The following is a 19,785-nucleotide window of genomic DNA, read 5'->3' on the forward strand; positions in this document are numbered from 1 at the left end:
TTCCGGTATAGGGTGGTGTTTATGTGACCATTGCTTATTAGCACTGTAGTGTCCAGGAAGTGGATCTCTTGTGTAGACTGGTCCAGGCTGAGGCTGATGGTGGGATGGAAATTGTTGAAATCATGGTGGAATTCCTCAAGGGCTTTTTTTTTTTAAATCTGTGAGAGTTCCCACCTCCTTCATAATACCTCACAAAGTAGTAAGCAGCCACCTGTTTCACTCATTTCTGGCCACCCATCTTTCCAACTGTGTAAATTGCATTATAGTCAATTTGCTAAGGCAATCGGAAATGAAAACTGCTTCCAAACTAGGGATATTTTTCAGATGAAAAGGAAGATTAAATATGTTAAACTTTTTAATTGTTGACAGAGAATAATGGTTTCTTTACTCATTTAAATATCAGTATAATACTTAAAAGTGTATAAATGAAAGTGCAGTGTCAGGGCATACAGTTGTTGGATTTTTTTGTCCTATGGCAGACAACATCTAGAGTCTTCTGGTGGCTACTATAAATAGGTTTGAGTGTACTCTGAGTGGAGAACTCCTATACAGGGAAGAGAAGGAAGCTAAAAAAATCTGAATTTGCTTCCCTTACTCAACAAAGTGCTGGTGAAGGTACAAGAGCCTCCCTAAGTCGTGCTGTGATCCTGTGAAGCAAAGCAGAGTAGGGCTGGATCATGAGACTGCCTGTAGATTCTGCAGGAATAACAGTTACTTACCTTACAGTAGCTGTGTTTCTTCTGGATTTGTTGTCCATATATATTTCACTGGTGGGTGTGCATGCACCCAATGCACTTGAGTTTGGATTCTTTTGGCCAGCAGTCTTTTGGGGGCTGACCTGAGAGTCCTCATGCCTCCTATTAAGGACATAAAGAAAGGGGCAATCCCAACAGCCTCTCAGTTCCTTTGCCAATACAGAATCAAGGTGTTATCAGACTTCATATAGCGGGGAAGAGAGATGGGTCGTGGAATATACATGGACAATACATGTTAAAGAATCACACCTACTGCAAGTAAGTAAACATTTCCTTTTCTTTCAGTGCTTGTCCTTATATATTACAGTTGGTAACTCAGAAGCAGTGACCTAGATCACTTAAGGTGAGTGCTAGGAGTCTTCCTAAATAGCAGTTGTAAGACTGCTCCACTAAAATTAGCATCAGATCCTGATACCTCCACTACAGGATAATGCTCAGTGAAGATATGTACTGCACTGCAAATAGCTGCCCTACCTATCTCCAATATGGGAGCGTTCCTCACAGGAGGGTGCTCCAGTAGTAGTGCTCGCTCTATCGTGCCCCAGTAGGGTGAGCTGTTAGTCTCCTAGATGGATCTATCTTGCTAATTCATAATACAGCTAGATACAAGCAGAAACCCAGTCAGAAACTGTGTTGAAATTACCTGTCTTTTAGCCCTGTATCCATAAACTATGAATAATCTTGCGGATAGTCTCAGTGACTTAGTTCTATCTATATAGAAAGCAAGGGCTCTAAGACCATCTATGGTGAAAAGCTAAACCTCACCTTTTATCTGAATGTAGTTTTAAGGGAAAAATATGTAGATGGATGACTAGATTCAAGTTACAGTCAGGAATCACTGCAGTTGATGTTTCAATGACACCCTCTCTTTATGAAAAATTGTATATGTGGTGTGACCCTATGCCCCATATTCTTCAGAGATATTCTGATATGAATGTGGCATAACTAAGATGTGTTCTGTGCAAGGTTGGTCACGTGCGGTACAACTAGAAAGATTATGATTTACTGAATATGATTATCCTATTTGTATAAAAGTATAATTTCTGTATCTGAAGTTAGGAATATGGACTATGTTTCAATTACAAAAATATCTGCACCTGGGGAATGCCCACCAGACAAAATGAAAAGGAGTACTTGTGGCACCTTAGAGACTAACCAATTTATTTGAGCATGAGCTTTCGTGAGCTACAGCTCACCTCATCAGATGCATGCCGTGGAAACTGCAGCAGACTTTATATATACACAGAGAATATGAAAAAATACCTCCTCCCACCCCATTGTCCAGCTGGTAATAGCTTATCTAAAGTGATCATCAGGTGGGCCATTTCCAGCACAAATCCAGGTTTTCTCACCCTCCACCCCCCCACACAAATTCACTCTCCTGCTGGTGATAGCCCATCCAAAGTGACAACTCTCTACACAATACACGATACAACCGCATTTGCTCCAACCCCTCAGACAGAGACAAACACCTACAAGATCTCTGTCAAGCTTTCTTACAACTACAATACCCACCTGCAGAAGTAAAGAAACAGATTGATAGAGCCAGAAGAGTTCCCAGAAGTTACCTACTACAGGACAGGCCTAACAAAGAAAATAACAGAACGCCACTAGCCGTCACCTTCAGCCCCCAACTAAAACCCCTCCAACGCATTATTAAGGATCTACAACCTATCCTAAAGGATGACCCAACACTCTCACAAATCTTGGGAGACAGGCCAGTCCTTGCCTACAGACAGCCCCGCAACCTGAAGCAAATACTCACCAACAACCACATACCACACAACAGAACCACTAACCCAGGAACTTATCCTTGCAACAAAGCCCGTTGCCAACTGTGCCCACATATCTATTCAGAGGACACCATCACAGGGCCTAATAACATCAGCCACACTATCAGAGGCTCGTTCACCTGCACATCCACCAATGTGATATATGCCATCATGTGCCAGCAATGCCCCTCTGCCATGTACATTGGTCAAACTGGACAGTCTCTATGTAAAAGAATAAATGGACACAAATCAGATGTCAAGAATTATAACATTCATAAACCAGTCGGAGAACACTTCAATCTCTCTGGTCACGCGATCACAGACATGAAGGTCGCTATCTTAAAACAAAAAAACTTCAAATCCAGACTCCAGCGAGAAACTGCTGAATTGGAATTCATTTGCAAATTGGATACTATTAATTTAGGCTTAAATAGAGACTTGGAGTGGCTAAGTCATTATGCAAGGTAGCCTGTTTCCTCTTGTTTTTTCCTACCCCCCCCCCCCCAGATGTTCTGGTTTAACTTGGATTTTAACTTGAAGAGTGGTCAGTTTGGATGAGCTATTACCAGCAGGAGAGTGAGTTTGTGTGTGTATGGGGGTGGGGGGGATGTGAGAACCTGGATTTATGCAGGAAATAGCCCAGCTTGATTGTCATGCACATTGTGTAAAGAGTTGTCACTTTGGATGGGCTATCACCAGCAGGAGAGTGAATTTGTGTGGGGGGGTGGAGGGTGAGAAAACCTGGATTTGTGCTGGAAATCACTTTAGATAAGCTATTACCAGCAGGACAGTGGGGTGGGAATAGGTATTGTTTCATATTCTCTGTGTATATATAAAGCCTGCTGCAGTTTCCACGATATGCATCTGAGGAAGTGAGTTGTAGCTCACGAAAGCTTATGCTCTAATAAATTGGTTAGTCTCTAAGGTGCCACAAGTCCTCCTTTTCTTTTTGCGAATACAGACTAACACGGCTGCTACTCTGAAACATCTCTACACAATGTGCATGATAATAAAGTTGGGCCATTTCCTGCACAAATCCAGGTTCTCTCACCCCCTCACCCCCCTCCCAAAAACCACACACACAAACTCACTATCCTGCTGGTAATAGCTCATCCAAAGTGACCATTCTCCCTACAATGTGCATAATTAAGGTGGGCCATTTCCAGCACAAATCCAGGTTTTCTCACATCCCCCCCACCCCCATACACACACAAACTCACTCTCCTGCTGGTAATAGCTCATCCAAACTGACCACTCTCCAAGTTTAAATCCAAGTTAAACCAGAACATCGGGGGGGGGGGGGTAGGAAAAAACAAGAGGAAATAGGCTACCTTGCATGACTTAGCCACTCCCAGTCTCTATTTAAGCCTAAATTAATAGTATCCAATTTGCAAATGAATTCCAATTCAGCAGTTTCTCGCTGGAGTCTGGATTTGAAGTTTTTTTGTTTTAAGATAGCGACCTTCATGTCTGTGATTGCGTGACCAGAGAGATTGAAGTGTTCTCCGACTGGTTTATGAATGTTATAATTCTTGACATCTGATTTGTGTCCATTTATTCTTTTACGTAGAGACTGTTACTCTGTTACGGCTGTTACTCTGACACCAGACAAAATGCAATCAGTCTGGCTGGTTAGTCAATGGGCCATTAGGGAGAACAATAGGACTTTGAAGGTGCTAATCTCTCACCTTCCTGAGAAGCTTCCTGGGATACTGCTTTGTCACTGAAGGATCATGGGATCGCCCAGGTGTCCTTGGCCCCCCCTCCCGCCTGGAGGCACTCGCAGCAGCTCTGCATACTAGGCCCAAGTGTCCTTGCCCCCCCCCCCTGCCTGGAGGCACACACAGCAGTTATGCTGAGAATCTGCAACAATATGTTGCAGAGTCAGACTGCCTGAAACTAAGCAAGGCCACACAGGGCAGATATGGAAGAACAATGCTGAATAAAGCAGCTTTATGTATAGTTTAATAAATGATACAGAGAACCAGGGAACTAGCTGGGAACTGGATTGGCTGGCTATATGGATACTTGGGGCAGCTTGCTATTGGATAAGTATGCTGGGAAAAAGGATGTATAAAAGCCTGTGTAACTTCCTGCTCTGTGTACAAGATTTGAGATTCAAATCTCCCTGTACCTATTTGAAGCTTCAAATAAACTTTTCTGCTTCTCCACCCCGTTGTGATTATTGGGTGTAGCACACTGGGTAACGAACCAACTTCAGCTGTTGTTTAGCCTCTTGGCACTGGGTGCCGGCAACAATGTCACCTGGTACTGGATCCCATCTTGGCCCACTAGTATTTTTCCACTAATAGGTGGTGGGGACCAAACTGGGAAACAAAGGATTCCCGCCATATGTAAATTCTATTTAAGGCAGGGAAGTGAGTTAATCAGAGCTCATTCTTCACTGAATCCCTGCCCAGGATGACTGCTGAGAACATCTGAAAAACAAGGGCAGGGGGAGATGAGAGAAGAGCTGAGCCCAGGCTGGAAAAGGTGTCTGGCCTGTGAAAGAAATGCCAGTTTTCTGTGCAGCGCAAGACACTACAATCCTGGGTTTATAGGGTGTGTCCCTACCTGTGTGTGTGCTACACAAGGCTTGAGGGCCTGGCACAGCAGGACAGGATGAGGGAGCCCAGACTGGTGGAACAGGCGGGCTCACTGGGACTCCAGTACATCAGGTGGCACCCTGGAGTGGGAGGTAACCCATCACACGGGGGGTCCTGCCATGACTGCCTGTATCTCCTCTATCTTTCTGGTCAATGTTACTGCTACCAGAAAGCTGTTTTAATGGAAAGGTAAAACAGGGAACATGTTGCCAATGGGTCTACAGGTGAGCCTATTAACTCCATTAGTACAATATTTAGATCCCAAGGAGGGTGAGCCTCAATGACTAGGGGATTGTCATAAATATAAAGGGAAGGGTAAACACCTTTAAATCCCTCCTGGCCAGAGGAAAAACTCTTTCACCTGTAAAGGGTTAAGAAGCTAGGATAACCTCGCTGGCACCTGACCAAAATGACCAATGAGGAGACAAGATAACTTCAAAGCTGGAGGGGGGGAGAAACAAAGGTTCTCTCTGTCTGAGTGATGCTTTTGCCAGGAACAGAAAAGGAATGGAGTCTTAGAACTTAGTAAGTAATCTAGCTAGATATGCATTAGATTCTGTTTTGTTTCAATGGCTGATAAAATAAGTTGTGCTGAATGGAATGTATATTCCTGTTTTTATATCCTTTTGTAACTTAAGGTTTTGCTAAGAGGGATTCTCTATGTTTTGAATCTGATTGCCCTGTAAGGTATTTACCATCCTGATTTTACAGAGGTGATTCTTTTACTTTTTCTTCAATTAAAATTCTTTTAAGAATCTGATTGCTTTTTCATTGTTAAGATCCAAGGGTTTGGGTCTGTGTTCACTTATGCAAATTGGTGAGGATTTTTATCAAGCCTTCCCCAGGAAAGGGCGTGTAGGGTTTGGGAGGATTTGGGGGGAAAAGACGTTTCCAAGCGGGCTCTTTCCCTGTTATATATTTGTTAGACGCTTGGTGGTGGCAGCAATAAAGTCCAAGGGCAAAAGGTAAAATAGTTTGCACCTGGGGGAAGTTTTAACCTAAGCTGGTAAAAATAATAAGCTTAGGGGGTTTTTCATGCAGGTCCCCACATCTGTACCCTAGAGTTCAGAGTGGGGAAGGAACCTTGACAGGGACATACCCACATAAAGCCTTTCAAACATCTAGCCAGCGTAGGGTGTGAAAATATGAAATACCCCTGAATTGGAGAGTGAAAAACTGCTGCTAGTGAGATGGCTGCTAGGTGATCCTCAGGGAATTCACAGACAGTCCAGAGTTCTTTAAAGAGAGAAGGTTGTCCAGTATGTTTGGTATCTGTGACAAGGATGGGGATACTGCCGTTATTGCACCTGGACAGTGAATTTCTTCCATTTAGTTGCATAAGCACACCTCGTTGAGTCTTCTGTTATGGATTAGGATACTATGTACTTCAGATGAACTGTATCTTTCCACAGAGATCAGCCAGACAGCATCCATACTGTGAGGTACAGAGTAGGTAGAATGGGATGGAAGATTTGACTGCATCTCTGCAATATTATGTCTGCCTGAAGAGGCAACCGTATCAGAATTTGGATGGGGAGATTGTTTAGGTCCCAGTACCAGAATTGTCAGCCATGCTGGAGCTACTATGATCATTTTGGCTGAGTCCTGCCTAGGCTTTCTGAGAAGCCTCAGGATTAATGGAACGGGAGGATAAGTGTACATCAGACCTGTGAAAGATATGGCAATTTCTTGAAAGACCTTATTGTATTAAGTTTGTTTTATTGTGGGACAGGATTGTACGTAACCTCTTTAAGGGGGAAAATGTGAAGAGATGTAGAACCTGGGAGTTCAAAAGACTATACTGAAAACGTACCACACAGGTATGAACTTTTGGGACAATTATTTGGATTTCCTAAGGAATCCCTAGGGAAAAGTTAATGCAAATTCCCCAACCACGGTTATGCAAAAACCCAGCCTTTTGTAACTACGCCCTGAAGAGAACACCATTGTCTGGTGATTACCTAATATAAAAGGCCAAGATCAAAGACCTGAGCTACATAGAGAAACGGCCGATCAGGCCAGTTGTTGTTCTGGTTCTAAGACAGATGAACCTGTAACCCTGGGAAAACCTAGCTGTCGGTTTTGAAGGACTGGCACCTACCAGAACTTGAGGTTGGGATGACCTCAGGTAAGCTTTTTAGGTTGTTTTACTGTTTTCAACATATTTTCTCTGTAATGCATTTACCTTAAGAATAAATGTGCTTGCTTAGAAGGAGCTGTATGGTAACTTACAACTGCAGGCAATATAATGGTCATAGCTTCCTCAGAGAGAAAGCAAAGCACAGGTGCTGGCTTTTTAGGCAGTCTGCTTGCTCGGGCTATCACATTGTAAGGCATGGATCTGTGCAGCCTTAACACTCCTGGTCAGAAAGGAGTGAGACACAAGTCTCTGCCCATGAGAGCCAATGCCTAAAATGCGTGCCCTTGGTGGATCACAAGGGGGAATATCGGTACAGTTGCCCTGAAAATGTGACAAAGTCCAGGGGCCATGTTATCACGAATGCATCAGATAGGAATCCCTAATTATTTCCTCTCTGGAGGAGAGCTTTTTATGTTTCTTGTTTTCTTTGTTGGCAAAGAGGTATATGGTGTGATAACCCCACTTTAGAAATGTCTTGGATTATGTTGTTACTGACCTCTTGTGGTCATTTGAAAATTGTGTGCTGACGTGATCTGTCATTATGTTCTGTAATCCTGACAAATGTACTGCTATGGTGGATACAAAAGTTCTATAGATATACAGCTGCCTGACATAGGGGAATGAATCTTGCTCCCCTTTGCTTGTTATATAAAACATGGAATGTCCATCATGATTTGAATTATCAGTCCTTTCAGAAGCAGGAAGAAAGCTGTGCATGCCCAATAAATGGCTTTTAGCTCAAAGACATTTATGTGGAGTCATGTTTCCCCAGAAGTCCAAGTATACTGTGTTTGAAGATTGTCCAAATGGGTTTCTTATCCTAGTGTGGAGACATCTATCACTAACATCTTTTGGGAGGGCTCCAGTACCCTTGGTCTGGAACTGAATGGAACAGCCAAGATTTCCAGAACTCAGTAGGCTTTAATGACAGTGTTCCACACCCCACAATGAAACAAGTAACTCCCATATGGAGGGGATATAATTGGAAGATCAAAAAGAATTTGTATACCACTCCCAAACAAGAAGTCAAATCTGCTGCCTGGATCATGAGAGAGACTAATAAGCAGATATTGTGGTGGATCCAGATTACTTCCTTCTCAGAAATTTTTGACACTTTCTAGGTGCCTATATTGGGAGTAAATGCTGTGGCTGAGGATTGATGTACTTTTGCAAGTCCTTCAGTGTAAGGCCTCAACTGTTTTAGCACTGAAGAGTGCTAAATGCAAGAGCCTCAGTTGCTACTTGAAATTCTTTGAGGATCTCTTCGTAACACTTGAGATCGCCCTCTGAAGCACAAAGCACTGTTTGGAGGCATGTGCATGTTGCAAGCTGACCTTCAGTGAAGAGCAACTTAAAATCTTCCTTATTGTCTTGACGAAGGCTTTTGGCAAATTTAACCATTGAATCCCACTTCAGTTAATCATATTTAACCAAAAGGTCTTGGTAGTTGGTGATTCTCATTTGGAGGCATGATGTGAAGTAATTTTTCCATCAGAATAAATTGTTTTGGGGGGCTTTCCTTGTCTTTTGGTGTTATTTCAATGTGATCTCTCATTTGATGCAGTCACCACTATTGAACCTGGTGTGGGATATGCCCAAAATCCTAGGAAGAAACCTGGTAGTGATGGTCTGCTCTCATCAATATTGGCACCAGAGAGACAGCTGTCTGCTAGAGCAATTTAGCTGGCTCTGAAAGTCCCTAACTGATGGGTATTGCAAGATGTCCAGGTACCGAGGTGTGCAAGATGAGCAGAAGCTTGTGTGATTTTTTTTTTCCTGAACTACCTCAACTGGAAGCTCCAGCATGTTAGCCATTCTGATTAACAAGTCTTGGAACATCTTGTCATCTGTTGAGGCTATACTCATTGACAAAGATAACTCAACAAGTATAGCCTCATCCAGGAATGATGGGGACATATGAGCTGGTGAAAGATGGTCCTCTGACTAAGACTCTCTTCATCTGAACCATTAGCCTGTTCAGTTGATGCAGGAACAGACTGAGCTGGCTGTAAAGCCGCCTTGTGCAGTGGAGAAAGGGAACTAGTCCTGATTTGAGAAGCAGACACTGGTCTTCTAGCATAGTGAATCCTTCACAGAGCCCAATAAGTGCAAGGCTATTGATAGGTAGTAAGGGCTACGGCCAAGGGCAATGATACCAGCATGTACTTTGAGCCTCTTTGAGCTTCAATGCCTAGAGTAATAAAATTCATCCCATCATTCCCTCTCAGGTGTAAATTGCCCTGAATATCTGGATCTTAGGGAACAAACCAGAGAAGACTCTCTAATGCCCTCAGTACCTGAGGAGAATGAATAGTCCTCCCTATGAGGAGAGGCTGTATCAGCTGGTGTGCTGAAAGCACTTTCAGATGATGCTCTGGTCAGTACCATTGATGTCCTCATTTCTCATACTGGAGCAGCAGTCGATGCCAAAGGAGGAAGCTTCAGCACTGCAACAGTGGGGATCCCAGTACCAAAACAACCAGTAAGTCTTTTGAGGCTATATATAATTTTGGTACCAAATCTGTTGCACCAAACATGAAGACAGGTGAGTAGATGGCGTCAGTACCAGAGACATGGTACCAGGGGCCTCAGGACCTGGAGGATGATACTGGGCAATGTAAGTGGTATCAAGGGAGCTGGTCTTGAGGCACGGTGACTCGTGCCTTACCAGGGGCCAGATCAACCCTTCTGGGGCTTTGTGCTACCTTTTCCCCTGAGGTTCAAGAGGATTTATGGCTCCCTGAGGAAGGACCTGGTGAAGAAGAGTAAGATCTATTTTTTGTGTGGTCTTGGTACTCCTTTCTCCTCTGAACCCTTGAGATTTTACCAGACAAGGAGAATGGCTTTTTAGAAGCATTTACTTTGACTTCACAAATTAAGGACACAATGGGAGTACTTTTAAGGTCAAAGTAGAGTCAGAGCCAGGAATCGGAGCTGGAGGTCAGAACCAAAGTCCAGAGTTCAAATGCCAGAGCCAAGAGTTGAGACAGAACTAGGGCTGAGGGTCAGAACCAGATTAGCTGGAGTCAGGGAAGGCAGGAGCAGGGTGGGTTCCAAGGCAGTGACAAGACTGGAACAAGGCTGGGTGCTGGGCAGGTGACAGTCTATACCATTAAGTTCACAACTTTTACAAGACTATGATAAATTTTGTACAAAGTATGCCTTCTGAGGCATCATTTAAAAATTCATCATCCGCTGCATGTTATTATCCTGGTTAAACATGTGTATCAATATTGTATGTAAAGTTATAAGTTTCTACTGTATAACATTGCTGTAACACATTCCAGAGTTCAAAAGGCAGGCCCAAACCAATTCTTTAAAGACAAAGACTGGCACCCCCAGACAGGTATCAACAAAGTCAAGTGGGCTATCACTTAGTTATGCAACAATTCTCTGGTGGGGGAAGGCATGAACAAGAAATTTGAATTTCCTCAGAATAATGGTTCGAACCTCACATCCACAAGGCACTGTTTGTCACCAGGACTCAGCTAGGATGTTTGTAGCACAACAAACTGAATTATAAAGAGGGGAGAAAAATGCTTGACCTCTCTCCTCCATCTCTGCTCGTGACATCAACGACGCTCAAAGAACTGAACTTGGGGGAGGGGGAGTCCTGGCTGGGAGGCTTTTCAGCCAGTAAAGACTGTTGTAAGCTTATGGTAAGAGAAATCTTTTTGCTTTTAAATGTACTTAGCTTGTTAAGTTAGGCATTTAGCTCACATTTTATCTTTTATTTCTGTTGTAACCAATCCTGACTTTTGTATTTCATTACTTGTAGTCACTTAAAATCTTTCTTTTCTTTCTGTACTTAATAAATGTGTTTCACTGTTTTATCAAACCAGTGTGTTCAGATTGGGAAACTCAATTTGGGATAACAGCTGGTGCATATCATTTTCTGTTGATGACATGATGGACTTTATATGAGCTTGCATTGTTCAGTAAGGTGCTGGACAACACAAGATGCACATTTCTGGTGGAAAATCTGAGACTAGAGAATCTGCTGCTGTTCTTCTGCAGTGTAATTCATGAATGGCTAGCCAGTAACACTTAATACTGTGCAGCTGGGAGCTAGTTACACGCTGGAGGCTGTGTGTTAACTGGCCAGGGGTGGCTGTTCACCAATAAAGCAGTGTAAAATATATCCCAGGTTGGAGAACTCAGGAGATTCAGCAGTCCAGATTGTACCCTGGGGAATGCCACTGCAGGTCTAGGCTGAAGTGAGGTTGGGAGCAAGGCAAGGTCTAGGCTCAAGAAGTGGAGGAGCAGAGCAGGAGCAGGTCTTGGAATGAGGTAAGCAGAGGGAGGCAGAGAATCCACAGACATGTGCGTTCAACAGCCAGAGAACTGCTGCTGGCTTAAGAACCGGCTTGCTAGGTTCCTCAGTCAATCAACCAGGAATGTCCATCAGGCAGCCTGGCTGACCTGGTAGACTGACGGAAGACACTGCTGCAGGACCTTACTCCTGACACTTCCGCAGGATGCACTGACCTTTTCAGCAGGAGCATTTTCAGATAAGATTTCCTAGCTCTTTGGGTTCTTTTAGAAAATAATTTACAGAGAGCACATCTTTTTGCAATGTGCCTCTCACCCAGACACAATCAACAAATGGTGTGCTCATCATTGAGAGGCATTTCAGCCTAATATGAAGGACAATTTTTAAAACCTGGAGATTTGTGTTCAGTCATAATGATGTACCCCGCAACAGGGCCTAACTTACAGATAAACAAAGGAGTGAATTACTGTGTAGCACTAACGACTGATTAACTGCTAAGTACCCATATTTACCGTTTACATAACAAAGAACAGTCAGCACAGTGAATGAAGAAACTCGGACCCTGCCAGTTCTGACTTGTATAGCCAGTGGTGGTGAGAAGGGGCTGAAAGGTGGCTGGGGTTGCCCCATCTTTTGCGCACTCAGCTGGAGACATGCGGACACTCAAAGCACAATCGTAACTGCCAATGAAACTGCTGGCTAAATGAATCCAATCTCAAGTGCATGGGGTGGAATATATACAGACAAGCACCCAAAGAAGAAATTATAACACTGGAGGTTTGATGGGGCACTCACTTCCTCCACTGGTAGTAAACCAATGTCCCAGCAAGGTAATTATGGGACACTGAGCCTACATTACTTTCCACAAGAGTAGGAATTGTTAAACCCAGTGTCCTGGCCAAAATATAGCTCAGGTTATTATTAGGGATGGCCCAACTGGAACACCAAATCCCCTTAACCTTGTTGAAGCTTGGAACAGATTCTGAACTTTACCACTTACATGCGTCTCTTGTTTTTATATGCTACCTCCCTAAATTCCCCTTATTTCTTCCTCAGTGCTTGTCTGAATCTGTTATGTAGTGTTTCTGCATCCTGCATTGCTGTTGTGCTCCACCTCAACAGTGGTTGCATTTCACTAAAGGGTGAATGATCCCTATATAGAGACCGTCCATATAATGTGCTTTGGGATCTTTCAGAATAAATGATTATCACAATTAACCTGTAGGTCAATTGTAAAAGGCTCCCTGGTGACAACAAAATAATTCTCATCAGAGCAATTCTTAATCATCAATCACGGATGACATTTTATTTCAAAATGCATTGTAATCAATACCTTCACCAAACTCTTACCTTTACATTCAAAACAGGAGGTTCATCTTCTGTTAAGGAAAAAAAAAAGATGGTCTTTGAATCAATTCAAAACAAAAATCTTTACAAGTCCATAAATCATAAGACTATAGGGAAATGCAAACCTACTGCAGGCCACATTAAGCAAATATTCCCAAATGAGTGCACAGATTAGATAATTTAACTCCTCTGCCATTATAATCCAGACATTTTATTATAATATCAACATTATAATATTATAATATCAACTGACAATAATATGGCTAGCTCAAGAAAGTGCTGTTAGTCCCTTCTCTTCCTAAGTACTTAAATTCCCCCTAAAAAACTTATTTTATAAGATGCTAAATGGGAACATTGAACAAAAAGATATCAAATGAAAACAGAGCATGTTTGGTATATACAAGTTAAAACTGCTTCAGTTTCAAATGTAGGGAAGATTTTACCTCTGATTCCTGCATATAACTTCTATGGGAATCCCTTATGTATGATAGGGAGAATGTACAAATAATACTACTGTAAACACAAACTCCAGTATTAGACATATATCTTCCAACACCCATTTTATAACTAGAAATACATTTTCTTGTAAGAAATGCAGATACAAAGAAACTCTTGACATTAATGTTTGCTCAATCATAGAGCAGCAATGAAATACAAACTACTGCAAAATACATTTTGTGTGTTATCAGTCCTGACCTCCAAACGAATACTCCTTTGACTCTGCTCCCACAGAAAAACATACAAACTTACACCAAAATCTTATTTTTTCTGCACTAGGAGCAAGAGAAAATTAAACTCTGGTGGCTCTTTCCTGTTACTGCTGAACACACACGACTCCTATTGACTTCGGTGGGACTGAGCACACATGCAACAGCAATACAACAAAGCCCTGGGATCCACTGGAGACTGCAAGTCCTACAAGTCACAAGGACCTGATTGATTAAATGAAATGTGTGAAAAAGTTACTGATATTAACATGCCTACAACTTTAGGGTGAATTCCTGATTCTTTAAAGCCAATGGTAATACATTGACTTCAAGGGGGCCAGGATTTCACCCATCATGTACAACCTTGTCCAGGAGACCCTGGACAACAGAAAAATTCAGAAGCAAATGTTTCAGATTTGAACAGTTCACAAAAAGACATCCACCTGCTTCAATATAGCATTCTGATTTAGTATTAGAGCAGTCATGGCTTAATGAATCCTGATGTCCACAGCAGTTGATATTCTAAGTAGGGTTATTACTGAGAAACAGGTTTCTTGCCAATTGGGTGACTGGCTCAGCTCTTTCTAAAGAGCTGATTAGACTGCTGTTGTAGGAATACAGATTGCTCAATATCAGTAAATAAAATAAGGAGTCACATAACCTAAACAGTCACTGAAATAGTAGGCATTAAAACTGAAAGCTCTTCAGTGGGCAGAAAAATGTTAATGATAGGAGAAATAAAGAAGACAGTAAAGTAATAAAGGCTTTACTGAAGTCTTTGGGGATGGCTATTTAGTAGGGCTGCATAAAAGGACTGACACATAATAGGTAGTTTCAGATCATACAAATTTGTATGAAGGCAAAGTTTTGGGTAAAGATCCTGGCCTTACTGAAGACAAAACAGCCATACTGGTCAGATCAGTCCATCTAGGCCAGAATCCTACCTCTGATCAGTGCCAGATGCTTCAGAGGGAATGAACACAACGGGGCAATTTTGAATGATTCATCCCCTGACATCCAGGACCAGCTTCTGGCAGTTGGAGGTTTAGGGACACCCAGAGCATGGAGTTGCGTCCCTTACAATCTTTGCTAATAGCCATTGATGGACCTATCTTCCATGAACTTGTCTAATTCTTTTTTGAACCCAGTTATAGTTTTGGCCTTCAGAACATCCCATGGCAATGAGTTCCACAGGTTGACTGTGCATTGTTTGAAGTACTTCCTTATGTTTTTTTTTTTAACTTGCTACCTATCAATTTCCTCAGGTGACCCCTAATTCTTGTGATAGGTGAAGTGGTAAATAACACATCCCTATTCACTTTCTCCACACCATTCATGATTTTATAGACCTCTATCATATCCCTGCTTAGTCATCTATTTTGTAAAATGAACAGTCCCAATCCTCAAAGCTGTTCCATACCTCTAATCATTTTTGTTGTACTTCTCTCACTTTTTCTAATTCTAATGTATCTTTTTTGAGATGAGGCGACCAGAATTGCACACAGTGTTCAAGGTGTTGGTATACCAGGGATTTATATAGTGACATTATATTTTCTATCTTATTATCGAGCCCTTTCCTAATGGCTCCTAACATTGTTAGCTTTTTTGACTGCTGCTGCACATTGAGCAGATGTTTTCAGAGAACTATCCAAGATTTCTTTCTTGAGTCGTAATAACTAATTTAGACCCCATCATTCTGTATGTATAGTTAGGATTATTTATTTACTTTGCATTTATCAACACTGAATTTCATCTGCCATTTTGTCACCCAGTTTAGCGAGACCCCTTTGTAACTTCGCAGTCAGTTTTGGACTTAACTATTGTGAATAATTTTGTATTGTCCTTAAATTTTGCCACCTCACTGTTCACCTCTTTTTCCAGATCATTTATGAATAGACTGACAGCACAAGTACCAGTATAGATCCTTGGGGGACCCCACTATTTACCTCTCTCCATTGTGAAAACTGACCATTTAGTCCTACCCTTTGTTTCCTATCGTTTTACCAGTTTCTGAGCCATGAGAGGACCTTCCCTCTTATCACATGACTGCTAAGTTTGTTTCAGAGCCTTTCATGAGGGACCTTGTCTGTAAGACTTTCTGAATGTGCAGGTGTACTATATTGACTGGATCACCCTTGTCCATCTTTACTGACTGGCCAAAGAATTCTAATAGATTGGTGAGGCATGATTTCCCTTTACAAAAGAGCTACTGACTCTTCTCAAACACACTGTGTTTATCACTGTGTCTGATAATTTTATTCTTTACTGTAGTCTAAACAATTTGCATGTTATGGAAGTTAGGCCTGTAATTGCCAGGATCACCTCTGGGGACCACTGTTTCCCCTAAGCTGTGCGCGTGTGCACATAGATCTTAAACCCCGCACACACAGAGAAACACCGTGCACTCCAGCTTTGGCTTTTTTTTTTTTTTTTGCTTCGGTGGCGGCACTCCGTCTTTTTTTTTTTCGTTTGGCGGTGGCACAGACGAAATTTTTTGCGCACACGGCCTGTTAAAAATTAGAGGGAACATTGCTGGGGACATTTTTAAAATAGGCGTTACAATAGTTATCCTCCCGTCATCTGGTACTGAGGCTGATTTAAGCAACAGATTGCATACCATAGTTAGTAGTTACCCTGGAAGGTTAAAAAGTAGAAAAAAATCACTTTAAAAGTATGTTTGTTTACCTTCCACTTGTATATTTGACTGGTCTACTAAAATCGGAAACGTAGCTTCATGGGAAGAAATTTCATTCTCATCAACATCAACACTAGGAGATACTGGAAGCTGTCCCTGGATGAAAATATCACAGAGAAGTAACCATATTAACATCCTAAAAACAGACCATGAACATTTGCAAGCATGCAAGCGCATGTGACACATTTATAGCATTAACGCTCACACCAGTCCTTAGAATGATTGTTGCACAGAAATCTCTTAATATAATACTTAAATCACAATCACTTAGGTCACAACAAGGTAATAGTCCCTCTATTTTGCTCAGTTAATAAGTCTGTAAAAGCACCTTATCTTTCACTTATTACATACAGTATCTAAACTCACCGTTTATACATAAAACATATATACAATATATCTCAACCTGTTCAATAAAATTACTGTGTGCATATTTAGGGAATCAAGAATATAATATACCTTAAGATTGTATTGTCTGAGCTGTTTTACCTGTCAACTACATACCAGCACTCCGTACACTTCTCTCTTCCCTTTCACTGACTACCCTCTCTCTGCTTCACCTAAGGGTATTTTTTGCTTCCTTTCACAGACATAGCATTTTGCTGCTTCTCATCTACTCTGTTACTTTTCTTTCTGTCTGTTAAATTTTTAATATCATTTTGGCACAAAGCTCCAAATTGCACTCTACATGTGCCCTAGGAGTGTTAAACTGCTCTCTCTCATAGGCAGAGAAAATCCAAATCCACAACATGGAAAAATCTACTGGTATCAAAGATACGGGGTCTTTCTGATAACTCCTGTACGATTCACAATCTCTCAGTCTCTAGGCATGCTGTCATGGATCCACAGGATCTGGTGAATGCTCAGCTTGTAACCAGTCCCTTGGGAGTGATTCCTTCAGTGTGCCAGGCCCTGAGGACCCACATGGTTCTGCAGGGGCAGGTCCCTAACCTCCAAGACAGGGCCTTCAGGCACTGCAAACCCTGTCTTTCTCCTTGGCTCCCTGCAGCACGTCCAGCCACGCCAGACTCCAATGGAAGGCTTGTACTGTACCCCTTCAACTCCCAGCGAGTATTTCCAGAGACAGCAGGCAGCCTACAGAATCTGCAAGTCCATAGGTTTGCAAAGACAGGCAAAGGTTAGCCATAGTCCAAACCATCTAAGCTAGTGCAAATGGACTCCATCTCTGTCCATCTCTCTCTCTCTTTTCTCACCGCAGGTGAGAGCAGTCAAACCTGAGTTCACAACCCCCGCCTGCCACTGCTTCTCACTGTTGAATGTAGATCATTCACTTTCTGGACCCTCTGTTGATCTGGGTTAATTTCAACCAGTACCTTACAACCCAGTCATTTCACCCAGATAAGGAAGTGACACATACACTTCATATCTCCTGTGCTGTTCCAAGAGCAGTGTTAACCCTTTTGCCCCTCACTGGGTGGGAATGCAAAGTACAGAGGGAAACTGAGGCACATATAGGAATCATAAACATATTACAAAAAATTTCCACTTCCTCACATAGGCATCTATCTGCTCATTACTGTGATACTGGAGCAGTATCTAAGCTTTAAATATTTGTAAAAGTGGTATTTCTTGTACTTCTAGTTTAAAAAGTAATCTTTATAACATACAGTAAATCAGTTCCTGTTTGACACTTGAATCTGCAATTAGACTGGATGAAACAATAACCCCAAAGAGATTTTGATTCTGAGGACTATGCATCCCTCATCACTTCAAGATTAGATTATTCAAATGTACTGTCAATGGGGCTACACTTTAAGGTATTTGGAAACATAAATTGGTGTGGCACATAGATGTCTGCATATTAAGTGATGCTACAAGCACAGAGAACATTATACTAACAGTCTGAGATCTGTACTGGCTTCCAACTAGTTTCCACGTAGAATTTTAAGTGTTTTTTCACCTGTAAAACGCTCAATGGTTTGGGTCCAGACTATCAGAGGGACCACCTGTCTCTTCAGGTAATACTGAAGCACACCGTGAACATCTGCAAAGATGCTCAAGCTAACAGCTCCATCTCTATGACAGGCCTTTGACTCTAACTCACCTCCCACCTACTCTGACAAAGGCCAGATTATTTGGCCTTCAGAGCCTGCTGCAGACGCTCATCTATTTCCCCAGGCTTTTCAGGGAAGAGTGGGTTGAAGGATGCGGTTGGGAATGGTTGAGTGCAAATTATTATTTAGTGGTGGTGGTTGCATTAGGACTTAACTTATTAAATGAGCTAAGTGTGCTATTAAAATGTGCTATATCATTTAGTGTCTTTGGGTGATGGAGGTTTTGGTTTTATTTATCCTTTTGTTTGTATATGTGCACAGAGCTTGAAAGGATGCTCTTAATATATCTTAGTAAATAAATAAGTAAATAGGTACTATGTTCACTCAGGTTTCAGAGTAGCAGCTGTGTTAGTCTGTATTCGCAAAAAGAAAAGGAGTACTTGTGGCACCTTAGAGACTAACAAATTTATTTGAGCATAAGCTGTAGCTCACGAAAGCTTATGCTCAAATAAATGTGTTAGTCTCTAAGATGCCACAAGTACTCCTTTTCTTTATGTTCACTCAGTTGTTCAAGTTTAAAGAAATGGAGTCTGCTATTTCTAATCATTATGTAGGTTTTTGAATAGCCTAAACTGATGTTCAATTTTGCCAGTATACTGTTTTGTAAAGTTTAACTATTTTTATACATCAATAAAAAGCTGGTAGGTCAACTTTCAGGCCAACCAGCCTTCACAGCGTCCCTTCCAGAAAATATATTTCAAATAAATGTAAAAATTTTTAAACTACTTTGAAACTGCAATTCTTTTATTTTAAACTTGATTTCACCCTATATTTTGTCATAAAAAAACCATAAAATATAGAAACAGCTCCACCTTATGGCCACGATTAGTGAATGTATCCTTTGGTGCCAGGACTCAAGACTCTCTTGCATTAAGAAATATACATAAAATGATGTCAACGTTTACATAAAGCAAAGGTGATGGAACTGATTCCTATTTCTGTTATACCAATGTCATTCAGAATTAATTCCACTTACGTCAATGGGGACGGACTAGTGTAAAAGAGGTGTGAAAGCAGAATCAGGAAATGGGGTGTAATGTGTAAATCAAACAAAAGTTTTCCAAGTTAAGTTGCAGATTGTTTTTTACTTGTTGGTGAATGAGAGAATCCTTCTATACCAGGTATCTGTAACTTTTCTAGCTGAACATATATATTTTCAATTCCTAATGTGTCTAAGCACAAAAGAGCCACTTACTTGGTTGCTAGAGATGATAGTCATAACATTCAATGCATACATTGTTTTAAATTTACCAGAAATTCAGGCAATTCTAATACATTAGGAACAAAATTTATTCTTTAGCTTACCTTTTGATTAATAAAAGTAGCAGTTTTGATGTTACTGATCATTAGGCTCCCTGAAATACCTTTATATGCAAGGTAACAAGTTATTTCCTACTATGTCTTGAGAAAATACTGCA

The 19,785-nt window shown here is 41.5% G+C and overlaps 1 protein-coding gene across 4 annotated transcripts in view; it reads right to left on the reverse strand.

Moving 5' to 3' along the window:
* Positions 1-19,785, reverse strand: part of CEP89 (centrosomal protein 89) — a 133,739-nt gene that overhangs the window by 102,106 nt on the left and 11,848 nt on the right. For all 4 annotated transcript variants that reach the window (XM_073307850.2, XM_073307847.2, XM_073307849.2 and 1 more), the window contains exons 5-6: positions 16,286-16,391; positions 12,897-12,925 (exon numbers count right to left, since the gene is read on the reverse strand). In XM_073307850.2, the coding sequence (XP_073163951.1) occupies positions 12,897-12,925; positions 16,286-16,391 (135 nt within the window). The remainder of the gene's footprint in view (positions 1-12,896; positions 12,926-16,285; positions 16,392-19,785) is intronic.

This window comes from Lepidochelys kempii, chromosome 12 (genome assembly GCF_965140285.1).
Source record: "Lepidochelys kempii isolate rLepKem1 chromosome 12, rLepKem1.hap1, whole genome shotgun sequence".
NCBI classification, from domain to species: Eukaryota; Metazoa; Chordata; order Testudines; family Cheloniidae; genus Lepidochelys; species Lepidochelys kempii.